Source organism: Teleopsis dalmanni, chromosome X (assembly GCF_002237135.1).
Source record: "Teleopsis dalmanni isolate 2A chromosome X, ASM223713v2, whole genome shotgun sequence".
In the NCBI taxonomy this organism is placed as follows: Eukaryota; Metazoa; Arthropoda; class Insecta; order Diptera; family Diopsidae; genus Teleopsis; species Teleopsis dalmanni.
In genome coordinates this window covers 44,439,439-44,454,679 of record NC_051848.1, presented here as the reverse complement: position 1 = coordinate 44,454,679, position 15,241 = coordinate 44,439,439, and the positions used below count along the sequence as shown (strand labels likewise).

General features: G+C 30.1%; 1 protein-coding gene across 2 annotated transcripts in view; it reads left to right on the top strand.

Annotated features, from left to right (window-relative positions):
* Positions 1–784: 784 nt before the first annotated feature.
* LOC119687748 (transmembrane protein KIAA1109 homolog) overlaps positions 785–15,241 on the top strand; it is a 38,614-nt gene continuing 24,157 nt past the window's right edge. For both annotated transcript variants that reach the window (XM_038102192.1, XM_038102191.1), the window contains exons 1-14: positions 785–887; positions 1,032–1,272; positions 9,195–9,330; positions 9,413–9,556; positions 9,615–9,742; positions 9,798–11,230; positions 11,298–12,051; positions 12,557–12,925; positions 12,991–13,439; positions 13,494–13,694; positions 13,982–14,108; positions 14,178–14,386; positions 14,451–14,664; positions 14,737–15,017. In XM_038102192.1, the coding sequence (XP_037958120.1) occupies positions 1,174–1,272; positions 9,195–9,330; positions 9,413–9,556; positions 9,615–9,742; positions 9,798–11,230; positions 11,298–12,051; positions 12,557–12,925; positions 12,991–13,439; positions 13,494–13,694; positions 13,982–14,108; positions 14,178–14,386; positions 14,451–14,664; positions 14,737–15,017 (4,544 nt within the window). In that variant the 5' untranslated portion in view covers positions 785–887; positions 1,032–1,173. The remainder of the gene's footprint in view (positions 888–1,031; positions 1,273–9,194; positions 9,331–9,412; positions 9,557–9,614; positions 9,743–9,797; positions 11,231–11,297; positions 12,052–12,556; positions 12,926–12,990; positions 13,440–13,493; positions 13,695–13,981; positions 14,109–14,177; positions 14,387–14,450; positions 14,665–14,736; positions 15,018–15,241) is intronic.

The window sequence follows — 15,241 nt, the reverse complement described above, 5'->3', positions numbered from 1 at the left end:
GGTACATAGTTATTATAGACTTCTATAAGTAATAAAATAATTATGAAATGATATAGAAATTGTTGTTACCACTTTATATTCGATATCGTTTTTTATACAATTTTAATTTATGTCTTGATAAATTCAAAATTTTACAGTAACATTTAAAATTACCTAAAAAACTGGTTTGATACAAATTTGAATATAATGGCTTACATACTTTTTTAATCGTTGTTTTTGTATCAGTTCTATAAATTTTAAAAATATCTTATACCTATTAAGAGTTTTAAATAAAAAAGTATATACAAAAACAAAAATATATATATATAACATTAGCAACGAAGTTATTTCATCAAACACAAGTGTCGATAATATACAGAGCAACTATTTTTTTAATTTTTATTTAAAGCCATGCCGTATTTTAATTGTAATTTGTTTTTTTTAAAGAAATAAAATATTTTTATTTTTACAATTAACATTACAAAATTTTTATATGGAAAGTATGGAAACAGACTTATGTGATTGCTACATGACATGTTTGACATAATTCATAGGCAGCAAGCTGTTCAGTAAAATGAATGCGTGTAAGTGCATAATAGTTTTCTCATAGGCAATTGTGTATGTTGCTTTGAATGCGAGAAGCGAGATATGCGGACTGCATATACATGGATTATTATTGTGCTGGCCACCCTTATTTTTAACTCAAAACAGCTGATTGCTATGTTGCGTTTTGCATATTGTTTTTGTGATAAAATTTTTAATGATTAAGTGCATATTAAAAATGAATTTAATATACAATGAAATTGCTGTATAAAATAACAAATAGATATGAAAAAAAATATTAAATAGATATTTTAAGTTAAGTTTATTGTAGTGATCAACGTTCTACGCCTTCGCCCAACCCAAAAGTGAGCAAAATCAATGTAGAAAATTTCTACTAGAAATCGGTGTATTTATCGCTTAATTATTATTTCGTTCATGATAATTTATTTCTTTCAAATAGCAGTTGATATGCATTCAATTCATAATAATTAATTTATAAACATTTTCAGTTAAAATGCGGATTACTATTATGTGAAACACTTAAAAGTGCAATAATTAAAAAAAAAACAGTCTTTTTTAATACTGACCGCGAAGGTTGGTGGAAAATAGTTTTAATTTCATTACGACTGATATAATAAGTTAAAATAAGAAATGGAAGACGGTGATAGCAATTTTGGCTTTCCAGAAGCTGGAACATGGAACTCCACAAAGCATATACCGCTCGAAAATATGAAAATTGACGCGCCTATGGTAAGTGGTTCCCCTTCTCAATCAAACAATTTATTAAAGTTTATATAGTGAAATTTATTTAATATTTAATAATAATGTATACGATAATATGTATTTATTAAAAATAAAAGACATGCATATATAATATATATATTATTAATTTACTCGTACCTTTTCAACCACTTCCTCACATAATTTTCATTATTAATTATTATTTTAGTATTTTTATTTTATTTTTAAATCCAAAGGGTACATTGGCCACTTATATGGGCCTTAATAAGAGATAAGTAATTTCATAAAGAACGCACAAATACTGCTTTTTCAGTGTATATAGAAAATAAAGGAGAAAAAAACAGAAGATCAATTGTGCGATGTTTGCAAGAGAAACAATAATGAAAGATAACCAATACTAGAAAAATAGATGATAATACTGATAGTATATATAATATTTTATTCATTTGCTAATCAAATTTAAGGAACTGTTTGCAAATTGATATAGTATAGCGCAGCTACTCAAGGAGCGTTGATATATGCCGATCTTCATTCATTCATTATTATTGAGTCAATAAACTATAGCAGCATGTATTGGGAATAAATATATCAATATATCACCAACCATTTCTATTCATTATTATTGAGTCAATAAACTATAGTAGCATGTATTGGGAATAAATATATCAATATATTACCTACCATTTCTATTCATTATTATTGAGTCAATAAACAAGTAGTAGCATGTATTGGGAATAAATAGATCAATATATCATCTACCATTTCTATTCATTATTATTGAGTCAATAAACAAGTAGTAGCATGTATTGGGAATAAATATATCAATATATCACCTACCATTTCTATTCATTATTATTGAGTCAATAAACAAGTAGTAGCATGTATTGGTAATAAATATATCAATATATCACCTACCATTTCTATTTATTATTATTGAGTCAATAATGTATTGGGAATAAATATATCAATATATCTCCTACCATTTCTATTCATTATTATTGAGTCAATAATATATTGGGAATAAATATATCAAATTACAATCATTTTTATAATTTTTTTTATCCGGCTATAGGTCTATTCTATTGTCAATATTGCAGTATAGTCAATAGAATAAAGAGGATGACGTAGATATAGTTTTATTAACATTAATTTATGTTAGATCGTGATCCTGATGATGAGAGTCTTTCGACTATATAGAATATATTAAAAAATATTAAACAAACGTGAAATTATTTAACAAAAAGTGACCTATAGCTGGATAAAAATATATATAAAAACTATTATAAAAAAACAGGTCGATAAATAAATTAAAAATTTTATATCAAATTACATTTGGCGTAGACGTATTTGGGTTTCTACTTTCCATATAATACTTTTCTTATAATGAAATTGAGATTGTTTATGAATTCCACTAGTCCTGGGAATTCCTTCCTTGCGAAACAGTTCAACAGTTGTTGTTGTTAAGACCCGTTAGGATCTGCTTTTAAAATCTCTATTGAACGGCACTTGGTTGTTGTAGTTGAGTAGTGCTTCTGAGATGTAGAGACCACCGTTCTTGGAACCTAGCATTTTATAATCGATATTGATTAGTGCCTTCATGATTAGAACGCAGGTGCCAGGTGCAATCGTTATATGATTGCCTTCTTCAGTATGGATTAAAATATTTTTTGATTAAAATTTGTAAATATTTTTTATACTATATGGTCTACTCGTATGAATAATCATTAATTCGAATTTATTTTTTTAATCATAATAAATACTTAAACGTGCCAAACCTTATCAGTCAGGAATTTGTTATTACTCATAGCTGATTTTAATCTCTACATTACGAGTATAATTTAAATAATGAAACTCGAATGAGAGCAGAATGGTTTCGATGTCTCATATTAAAATTGTTATTAAAATCACATAATTTAGGAATCTATAGATGTAATGTTAGTTATGTACTCTAAAAACATAATAAACATTAAAAAACTAATCATTTATTTATTATTTTTTTTATATTTTTTTTTTCTATAGTTTATTTCTAATTAATTGAGTACGGTAGCTATATTTGTTATCTGATCCAGACTTATAATATAAATAAATAATTATAACTGCGTTTTGTGTTTATCGTTTCTCCCAATGTAATACTATCCATCGTTAGAACGTCTCAACAAAAGATATAGCATTGTTATACGTATTTTTTTTTTTATGACGAATGCATCGTATTTCATTCGTGTAGGTCAGGTACACTATATGTAGTGCGCCTGAACTGCATTCAGCGCGTAAGCAATGTTGATAAAGTGTCATTTCGGAATGGAGATTTGCTGCGGATTAATTAATAATGCGATAGTAAATTTTAAGTGCTAAAAAAAATGTGATAGAAAAAAACAACTATAATATTAAATAATCTTATCAAAACTATAAAAAATCGACATATACTCATCGAAGACATGAGTGCTACAGAAACTAGTGAAACAGGATTTTTTAAAAATCTGGAGATTTACAGATCTCAAACTTTTTTTTCTGTGCACCATGCATCGTTGCTTGTGTGGATCTTTGATAATCCAGAGCAGGTACGATCCAACTAAATAGCAATATTTTTGAAAGAATATATATCATTATTTTTTGTGTAATATAAGATCAAAAAACTTGCAGCACTTTATGTGAACTATGCAGTACTCAAGGAGTTCAGTTGATAATGTTTGACAAAAAATTTATGTTTGGAATAAAAATTAAATATAATAAAAGTTGAGTGTTGTTAAAAAATTTACAGAGTACAGGAATTTATTAGTCTTGTTTTTGCTAAGTTTTTAATTCATAGTTTATTAATTGATTAAAGTTTTATTTCATTCGACCAACAATGAAAACAGTGTGGTTACTCAGTGAAAATGGTTTTATGATTTTTGGATCAAAACAATTTCACATCCGATTGAACCAATTTCCGAAATAGTGTTGCCACTCTGAAGTTGGTATCTTCAAAACCAGGGTTTTGATTATCTCAATCCTGTATTGTTGTATTGTTTTAGTTAATTATAAATATTTAATATATATAATTTGCATTTAAATAAATACAGAAAGAACTATTAAATAAAAGAGAAATTTGCAAAATGCATCGCAAAAGTTCCATCTAAGCTGAGAGCTTATCTCAGTACAGGGTTAAACTTATAAACGAAATATATGTATATATGTTAGGAGAATGCGATACTTTAGAAAATAATTAGAGATAAGAACTATGTTTTCTTATACAACAGAAAAGTGCATAAAAACAAATCACGGAACTTAACTAGATTTTATTAAATAAGCAAGGTTTATCATGGTACTGTGAGCGATAACTATAACTTAGAAAAGTGGTACAATACTCATTATACCATAAATAAAGAAAGTAGTATATTGTTGAAATCACATTAATATCTACTTTCATCTATATTTTCAGCTTCAATTAAGTTAAATCTTAATACAGTGTTCAGACTGAGCGAATATCTTCATTAAGAGATATATTGAATTAAAATATTTGGCAACCGTTTACACTGCTTTAAATGAAGCATTTTGTCTTAATGAGCTTCTGAGTTAATGTTTCTTAAATTTATCTATTTTATTTCCATATTTATTATTGAGTGGCTCCGCCACGTAGACCAGGTCGTTCTTGAATATTTGTAGTATTGCGTTTTATTAATTTAATTCATTTCTCTTATCTTATCTCGAGTTTCACTGTCAATTATATCTATATATATTATATTATATCTTCATATACACAACGTATTTCATTTATGTAGGTCAGAAACACTATTTGTAGTCTTACTAAATTTCTTTAATCATTGATTTTAATGACGATAAAGATTTATTTTGAAAAGAAAAATATTTATTTCAAGTTAATAACGACTTAGTGAACATCTTTGCTAAATGAAGCTGAGTTGCATGTGAACAGGACATAAGTGTAAATTACTTTTGGTTAACTTACCATTATTATAAATGATTTGTATCGATATCACGGTTATATGGAATGACTACTGTATCTTGCAGGTTTAGTGGTCTTTCTTATTAATTTACATTTTTACTGAATAATGTAAGGACTTATTTTATATGAAAACTTTTTGTTTATATTTTTTTTTTTAATTTTATAAAATGGAGTTGGCTGTTTATGGTAGATTGGCAATAGTCGCTGCTGGTTTTAGTTTTACGAACATTTTATTGAGAAAGTAAGATTATTGTATTAAAAAAATTGATGTGATGCGTCAAACAAAACACGGTTGGAACAAATTCTTTCAGTACCTGTACATACCATGCGTACGGATATGTTTTTTTTTTTGCAAGACCCGACCTGAAACCCTTTTTTGTACTATTTATCGCATCACATGGTTGAAAATTTAACTTCAACATAAGTATTTAACACATAAGCATAAGTGCGTTATTCTACCTCCGTATTGTTTATGTATTAACCACAATCACCACGAAACTCCTTGAAAAAGATAACCCAAATATCCAGGAAAAATATCCCTAAAAACTTGGAGTTTCGCAAGTAATAACTATTTACTAGCGGTAATACTTCCGCTATAAATTAATATGAGATCTAAGTCGTTTCTTGCGGTAGGCGTATCTAATTCCGGGAATATTTTAACATTTATTTCGAAGGGCGACAATAGAAGCGATAAGCGATATTGAGTCAGCAAATGCAGGTCCCTCCGGAACGTAGGCTCAGCTGTCCCTTTAGTCTGGTGGTGTTGCTTCAGTTTAACAAATATTTGAGTCATAAAATTCAATTATTATGATGTGATGTTTTGTGGTGATTGTTTTCTAGATATAATCTTCATTCACACTGTTAGGGAATAGTATTTTAAACTATTGGGTAAGGTGGTTAATAAAGCTTTAAGTTCATTTGTTTAATTATTTTTTTTTAATTATGAATGTTATGAATACTGATAAATTTAATTGATAATATGATAAAGTAGTTCCTGACCCAATGACCTCCTCCTAGTCCAGATCAAGGCTGAACAGTCGCAGAGCATGTGACTGGAAGTCTCTTCTGTTTCTTAGCAGAATACACAATCTATCTCTTCTGACAGACCCATTTTGTTAAGGCGATAACGTAGTTTGTGATGACCCCTCAAATATTCCGCCAGTAGCCTCAACTCTGTTCTGCTGAGAAAGGACACCTTAACGTAACTGTAGGCACGAACCAGCTCTTTAGCCTGAGAGTTGCCTGAAATGTCGCGCCAGCAGCGACTTCTTTCAGTTAAAAAACATTTTTCAATTAGAGACCTAGTTGTAGACCAACTTAATCCACAATATGGCTCCGGTCCATAGATTTGAATGGCAGATCCTGTCCTGGCAAGATTTTCCGCAGACTCATTACCATTGCTTCCAGTGTGACCAGGCACCCAGCAAAGCATCACTTTATTTTTGCTTGCCAGCTGCTGCAGCGTGTCATAATAGTCTAACAGAAGCTTTGAAGAAAACTTCCAGGAGTATAATGCTTTGAATGCTGCTTGACTATCTGAGTAAATACAAATACGGGCACCTTTCAACCCATTACTAATGTTGATTCGACCGCAAACCTCGAAGGCGTGAAGCTCTGTTTCGAAGACAGTGAGTCATATACCCATCGTGATATGATGGTCGATTTTTTAACAATTATTTATTTTTTTATAATTCTAATGATATAAATCGATCTATTTATCTAAATCAATAGAAACTAGTTCTTTAGTTTAGACCGAGCACTCTTACACATCTTCAAAACCAAAAGTTATAGAAACTAGTTCTTTAGTTTAGACCGAGCACTCTTACACATCTTCAAAACCAAAAGTTATACACTCTTGCGAATAAAACATCATCCTAATTGTTTAGTTAAATAGTATGAACACCGCAATCTATGTGAGCTGTTTGATAAAAAATTTCTTTTAAAGTTAAACATTAATATAGTATATTTTATAAAAACAAGAAGAGGTGGGGTGTTGCAATTTCAGCTAAAGAACTAAGCCAACATTATACCGAGTCTTAGTTTAGCCATGACAGCTTAGTTCTAGATAAAACTCGCAAACCAATATAAATACTCGTAGCCGAGATAGTTGGAAAATCGAACACATCAATCATACAGCAAAAATATATGGTTGAAAAAAATTGTATGATTTTTAGTGGGTGGAACTCTCTGTCACTGTAAAGATGTAATAGAATTATATAGTATAGATTAATTATCTTATAAACAGATAAGACTGTAGTCATAGTCCGTTTTTATATACCAATGAGTTGTTTTTGTTTGCCTGACCACAGTTATTTATGTATATCAAAGTCGTTGTTCTTATCTTCTTTATCAGACATTTTTATTTCTATTCTTAAGTTAGATGGGAGGTTCTTTAACAATTACTTCTTGTGTGATTTTGAACCATTCATAAAAAATATTTAGTAGTGAGTTTCTTAAGATGAGAGCTATTTTCATATTAAATTTTAAAACAATAAAATTATATGCCACCTTAAATTTTTGCTAAGTTATTCAAAAATCGTTTAGGTCTGTAATTTATAAGCTGATATATATATTTTTTTTTCTTAAAATTATATATGACCAATACATATTAGGATTTGAAGTCCATAAATCAAAGAGATGATTTTTAAACACATAGTCAAAATCTCTTAAAAAAAATTTACCAGTTTCCTTCACTTAATATATGGGTGTCACTGGTGACTTTGACTTTGACACTGATAAATTTGCCGACATATAACTAATTTTATATTTAATAACACTTTTTTTTTGTAATTCTTCTATATAATAAAAACTTGCTAGCCTAAGATAATCACTAACTTGCTTAAATGTTTATTGGTTAAAGACTTATTTCGTATACCAGCCAGACTTATAGACAGACTGACGATAGTTATTTACATATTATTCATCGTCGTATTAAGCAAGGTACAAATGTCAGTAGGATGTTCTTCTTGACCACATAATACATAGGTTTTTAAGCAGTCAACATCGCTGTTTTGTTTTTTTACAAGAGTAGTCGAAAAGGAAATTATAGTACCTGTAGTATCTGTATAGTATCTGTTACTATAGCAACCACTGTAGCTTAAATAGCAATAGTTCAAACGTCTTCGTGTTTCAATCTTTCTACTGACTATCCAATTACCCTTTTTTATATAGTCTTGTGAATTGCTTGATATGTAGCCATTTGAATCAACTTCCGACTTCTTGGTGTTTCAGTACTTCTACTGATAACCCAACAACCTTGTTAGGTTATAAATCATTTGATGTCTAGCTACTTGTATCAACTTCAAACCTCTTTGTTTTTCAGTTCTGCTGCTGATAACCCAACAACCATGTTTTGTACAGCGTTTTGGAAAGCTTGATATATAGCCAATTTAATCAAGTTCAGACCCCTTCGTGTTTCAGTCCTGCTACTGACAACCTAACAACCATGTTTTGTACAGCCTTCTGAAAAGCTATAGCCATTAGAATGAAGTTTAGACCTCTTCATGTTCCAGTTTTGCTACTGTCTATTCAACTACCATGTATTATATAGCCCTTTGATTCTCTAGATATATAGCTACTTGAATCATTTGTAAAGTTTTTTCATATTAGTCAATTATTTAGACATCTGTTTTCTTATGTCCCATTTCATTTCTGCATTCAATATAATTATGTTCTTCTGTACTTAAAGTGTCTTCTGTTTATATTATCTATGCAATTATTACTAATAATTTCTGCAAAAAAAATAAACAATTAATCATTTTTTAAGCCTCTAAAATATTTCTTTGATCATTTTTGTCGAAAGAGTCATGAAGGCTGGATCTGATACATCAATTGTTAGTTTAAATAATTTTTACATTAATTAAAATTACAATATGTGGACTACAAAACACTCAGTGATACATTTCTTAAAAGATGTCAAACTGTTTATAATTCTATGATCTCCAGTGATTACAATAAAATATTTTAAAAAAAATTCTTGTGGTTTTTTTAGATATGGCTTTTGTGCTCCTTACTGACATCAATTACGTGGGTTACATACATCACTTTCTATAATTCTCGTCTTATCGGTATGATAATTACAAAAATCGCAAATCGATGGTTTATCAAAGGAGCATATTTTAAAATCGGTAGGTTGATTATATATAAGTTTTAATAAAATATAAGTTTTCAGACTGTACAATAGTTAAACATTTTTAATTTGTTTTACAGGATCAGTAGCTTTAAATCCTTTAGCTGGAAAAATAATGTTTCGCGATTTTGCGTATATCACTTTTGATTATTCCGCACGTATACAAGATGGTTATTTCATATTTCGTTGGTGGCGATCTTATGTTCCAAAAGATGTCTCCGAAGGTTTGTTCTAGTAATTTCGATAACTAAAGCTTAAAATTATAGTTTTAATTTAAAATAGATCTTTCTCATTCTGATACCCGGTTGTCTGTTCAATTGAATGGGTTTGAGCTTCATATATATAATCGTTCCGATTTATATGATCAATTAGAAAGGACATTTGGACTTAAACCATCTTTACTAATACCGGTTAGTATTATACATTTGATTATTTTTCTCTCTCTAATATTCATGATTGTTTTAGACTGATAGCCTTTCTTCAGAGGAACGAAATAAGTTGAGAGAGCACACAATGAATTTGGAGAACACACGTAAAAGTAAACGTGATAGTGTTAAACATTCCGAAGCAATGAAAGCGACAACTTGGCGTGATCTCATACCGGTGATAAAAATTGATATTTGCTCTGGACGATTTGTTTTTGGAAATCGATTAACTCCAACTACTCTTTCCATTTCTATGGAAGAAATGCGTTGCACATATAGTACAAAACCGGCAGTATGCCGCCTTGATCATTTTATGCACTTTATCAAAGCGAATGTAGAGAATGCAAAAGTAATGTTTGCGCCAAGTCCAAAGTATACAGGACTTGTTGATGAACCACCTCGTTACATGGGCGAAGGATTTGTTGTGATGATGTCCAATCAGATGGAATTGTATTATTATATGGATGAACCTGGCGTGGTACCTGATGAGCCCGTGCATATTATTTTAGCTAATGGTGACATAGTTGAACCATCACCACCAGTATTGGGTTTAAATATAAAATGTCTAAAAGGCACTGATTTTAGTTATGGCCCTTGGGCAGATAGGCAAAGAGATCATTTATTTAAATTTTTTTATCCACCGGATTGGATGGAAATGAAAGTAACTCCAACCCCAAAACCTGGTGAATTAAGAAGTTATCAGTCTTTTGATGTTACATTATGTGTTTTAAATGAAGCTACCATTGATATTCTCTTTTCTAAGGATAAGGAAACGAACGCTATGCATATCACAGTTGGTCCAGCGTCTTATGTTGAAGTAACTATACCATGGGTAACACTAGTCGATGGCTACACATCAAAAATACAAGGTCAATTATTTCATGTTGAAGCAACAACTTCACTTCAATATCGGAGTTTAGCTGAATTTGAATCACTTGAGTACAAAGTACGTGTTTACTATCCAACAAAATGGAATGCTCCACAGGACTGGAGCATAGCTTTAACTGGTTGTAAAGCAACTGCTTTTATTGTCTACAAGCATAAGTGTTTCTTTCAGGATCTCATTGAGGATTGGGCAAGCAAGGCTCGTCCAGATATTTTATCTTTTGTTCCTTATACTTGTAAATTCAATATTCTTTTAAATGAATTCGAAATTTTAACCTTGTGTAACGAATATAACTGGATTGATTGCTCAAGTGCCAACCAAGAAAACAATCACTTAGCATTTTGCGGTGATGTTTTTGATATGAGTTTTTGTCTACCATTTGATGACTTTTTGCCAAAGACTGTGACACTTAAATTTTGGATACATGGAGAAGGATTGGATCTTAGCTTATTTATACCTGAAGTCTCATCAACACAACCGATAGTATTAGCGATTGATGAAAATGCAAAACTACTAACGCGTGGCGGAAAAATAAAAAGTCGTCCAGAATTGTACACAAAAAAATGGCGAAAAATATGTCAGAGAAGGTAAATTGTATTAATTCACTTATAATCTCAAAAAAGTGTCACTAACTAATTTTATATATATTAACAGTTCTGGTTGGATTGATTGCTGGACAGTTCCAATTGTAGCACTTTCTATTCAGTACATATATCATCCTGTGCCTCCTTTGGGACCAGATCCTCAAGCCGACATAACTACGCCAGAAAAAGAAGAAATTCTATTGAGTCCTATGCGCATACCTAAAACTCGTAAATCACCTGTTAACAACTGGAAAAAGCCAGAGCATTATAAATTTGACCCAGGAACCCTAGCAGCTGATCAAGTAACAGTGGAGCTTGAAATTGGCTCATCGGTGTTAATGTGTTATGGCAATGTGTTGCGCAATTTTATTAATTTAAAAGAAAATATTTTTGGTGAAGATCAAAACTTCACAGATATGGAACAGTCGAATGTTAAAGTTAAAAATACAACCAGCACAATTAATCCCAAAGATCAATTACTTTCAAAGGAGAAAGACATAGCTACAAAGTCAATTTCAGAAGTTACTGTTATTGAAGAAAAACAAAAATCGTTTGATCCGCGTCTTTATCGACCTTTGGAGGTTCTAGTTTCACTTATAGTTCACGACGTACAGGCACATCTTATGAAAAATTGTAATGAAACTGATCCGCCTTGTCCAGTTGTGCTTATAGAACGTTTTGGTTTTGAAATGAATAAACGTTATCATGAGACTATACTCCAGGTTTTAGTCAGTCCAGCGTACCTTATAACGTCCGATACACTTATTCGTCCAAATCGGGATAAACATATCAATCAAGGGCACTTATTACTTTCAGCAGTACAGGTTAGTAGTACATATATATCGTCTATTGGATAATAATAATTGCTATGGTATTTTGAGTGATAGAATATATGTCGGTACCTGAATTGACAATAGCTATACTTTATTTAACTACAATAGCATCTATTAGTTTTACTAGTACTCTGAAGATGACTATAGAATAAGTTAGCTTTTTAAAAACTAATTTCTTTTAAAAAAGTGTTTTATTTATGACCAACTAGCCCGTTTTAAAAATAAAATTATTATTAATAATGTTGCTAACCCAAATAATAAATTATTAAAAAATAAAATAAATAATAAATTTAGGAGAAAATTATGTATTTAACAATGCTACTTATATATTATTATAAAAAAAAATTACAATATAATTATTATTATTATATTATATATTACATTTGTGTGATAAATATAAGTGCTAAATAACTGACCATAAGCCCGGTTTAAATAAAATGTAGGGATATTTATAGGTGAAAATGAATAATTATTTTTAACTTCTATCTTATTAAAGGTACGTGGGCATGCAATGTTTAGCAATGAGGGCTGTGATTTAGATGAAGATACATTAGAATATTCATGGTTAGTAGAAGTACAGCTGGGAAAATTATCCGGCAAATTAACTCTGCCGCAACTTTGCAATGTCGTAGTTAGTCTCGAAACTCTACTACTATTAACAGTAGATCCAGAAAATTGTTTAAAATCTCCGAAAACAATACGAAACTGTCACCATGGTGTACCCACTAATCAGTGCCCATACACAAAGGAGGAAAACAAATACAAATGCCCTTCATCAGAGGATATAAAATACAAAATGACAAGATTATCAATGGACGCAATTGATATCTATTTGGTTGAAAGTGGAACAGCATTGCACACATGGGTTTGTATAAATGCAAATAAAAAGTGTTAAAAACAAATTATTGTTTATTTGGTTCTCTCCTTTAGATATCTCCAATAAGATTTTCAAATTGCAATCTACACGGCCAGAAAGTGAAATCTGGTATTTCAGGACTGCTACCAAGCATACTTTTAAGACTTTTCATTCTTAATAACGGTTGTTATTCAAACATGACAAATTCTTTTAATACAAATACAACTGGAAGTAATCGTTCTGGAAAGATAAGACGCTCTGAACAAGATTCAGTGAAGTCAGAAATTCATCATCAACAACCTATGACTAAAGTCAAGCGCAGTTCTAATTCTTTTTCTCAACGACGTGACTCAAGAGAAGAGGGTTCACGAAAATTACGCGAGAGTTTTTCCGAAGTTAAACGAGATAATGAATTTTTCGAAAATTGGCTCGAAGTTGGTTGCACGTCATTTGGACCAATATTACTTGAAGGTGCATCAGCACTGCCAATTCCAAATCACAAACTTCATATTGTGCAGCACAAGTAATTTATTATCATTTAGTATATAACTTTATCTAATTCTCATATACTTTATAGCTTTTTACGCGAACATGACGCTAAATATAAACGACTATGGTTTCTTTGGACGAACAATGGGACAATGTCTACATGTAATGAAATTTCACGTTGTGGCTGTATTGGAGGATGCGCCTTTTTCGGAAGTAATCGTAATGGAATTAAGTTCTTTAAGCCTTCTGTTCAGGATATGCAGGATAATTACAACATTGCAAGATATCAGTAAGTTTTTATTTATATTTTGTTATATTAAGTATGTAAAAGAAAAAATAAATTTGTGGGGGTATTCACGTTCTTACACTGTAAAGTGGGAAAAATAAAATACATTGAAATGTGTATTATTATTGTCGGTTTATTTTGTTACCATATTACTCGAGATCATGAATACCCCTTATATATATTATTAAACCAACTTATTGAAGAATTGATTATTATTTTAATAAATGAAGAAGCATGTTTTAAAGTATGTTTCAAAGTATTTAAATATATCTTTCTTTTTATTTCAATAGTGTTTTGAATAATAATAAAGACTACGGATTTGGTGAAAGTATTCTCCATCAAGGGCAACTTGTATTTCATACTCCGCCATATAGCTTACAACTACTATTGCATGACAGTAGCGATTTTAACGGCAAAGTAAATTTGAAATTATAATCCAAAATGATTTTATGCTAAACATTTTTAATTTAATTTTTAATCTAACAGAGTAAACATTATTGCTTTTCTGCTGACATACGTAATGGCAGTCTTAAAAAATCGGAACAAAGTAGTAAAGATTTTGCTAACAAATTTAAATGTAGTACTTCAATTGACAAACAGGAGATAAACGGCCGTAAGTCTCATGAAAGCATTGGGTCACCAAATACGCTGGAAAGACGTAGAGAGAGTAAACGCTTTTCTTACACAACATCAAGGTTTGTTTGGTTTTTTAAATGTGTTATTCTTTTTATTTTTAATATTATAAAATTTATCCTTTAGACAAACTTCTGTTGAGGTGCCTTATGCTCGCTTACTTGATAGTCCATCTAAAAAAGTTTTACTGCAAGATTCCAATGAATCACAAGAAGTTTCATATAGACGTAGTTCAGATTCTAATAAATCATATAATAATACACTGCACATATCTCCACCAAAGACAAGTATTTCAGATTCTAGGTTAACCGGTGAAGATGACGTTGAAAAGGATATTAAAGTGAGTAAAAATTAAACTTTTTATTCACTTATTGATTATTGATTATTGATTATTATTAATATAATTCTTTAGATTCGTGATGATATGTCACATTCAGCACCGCACTCACATCCATTAGAATTTGAAAACAAGGACACACATCTTCAGTCACAATATTTAAGTGATATTTCAAATTGTGATAATTTAACTCGTGAAGTTCAGCGAACTATTTCATTAACATCAGAAAATCCATCTGAATTATTTTTCTCAGCTGAAGAGGACATATCAAATATTATATCCCAAAGAGGTTCAATAAAGTATCGCAATGCATCAGGTGTCTTTTCAGGCAAAAAACGCTTTTCATCTGATTTAAGGTAATTATATATATAGTTTTTTAATACTGCTTTATAATTAGTTTCTCATAAAATATAAGTATAGTATGTGATTAGGGTAGTGCTTCGAAATGTTTAGGCATTACGATAATCGATCAAATCGAGTATACTCGATTTTGAAAATGAATGTTGAAATGTTTGTAAAATATATAAACATAAAATAGAGTTATTGGGCACAGCTAGATATTTTATTGTAGAAATTATTA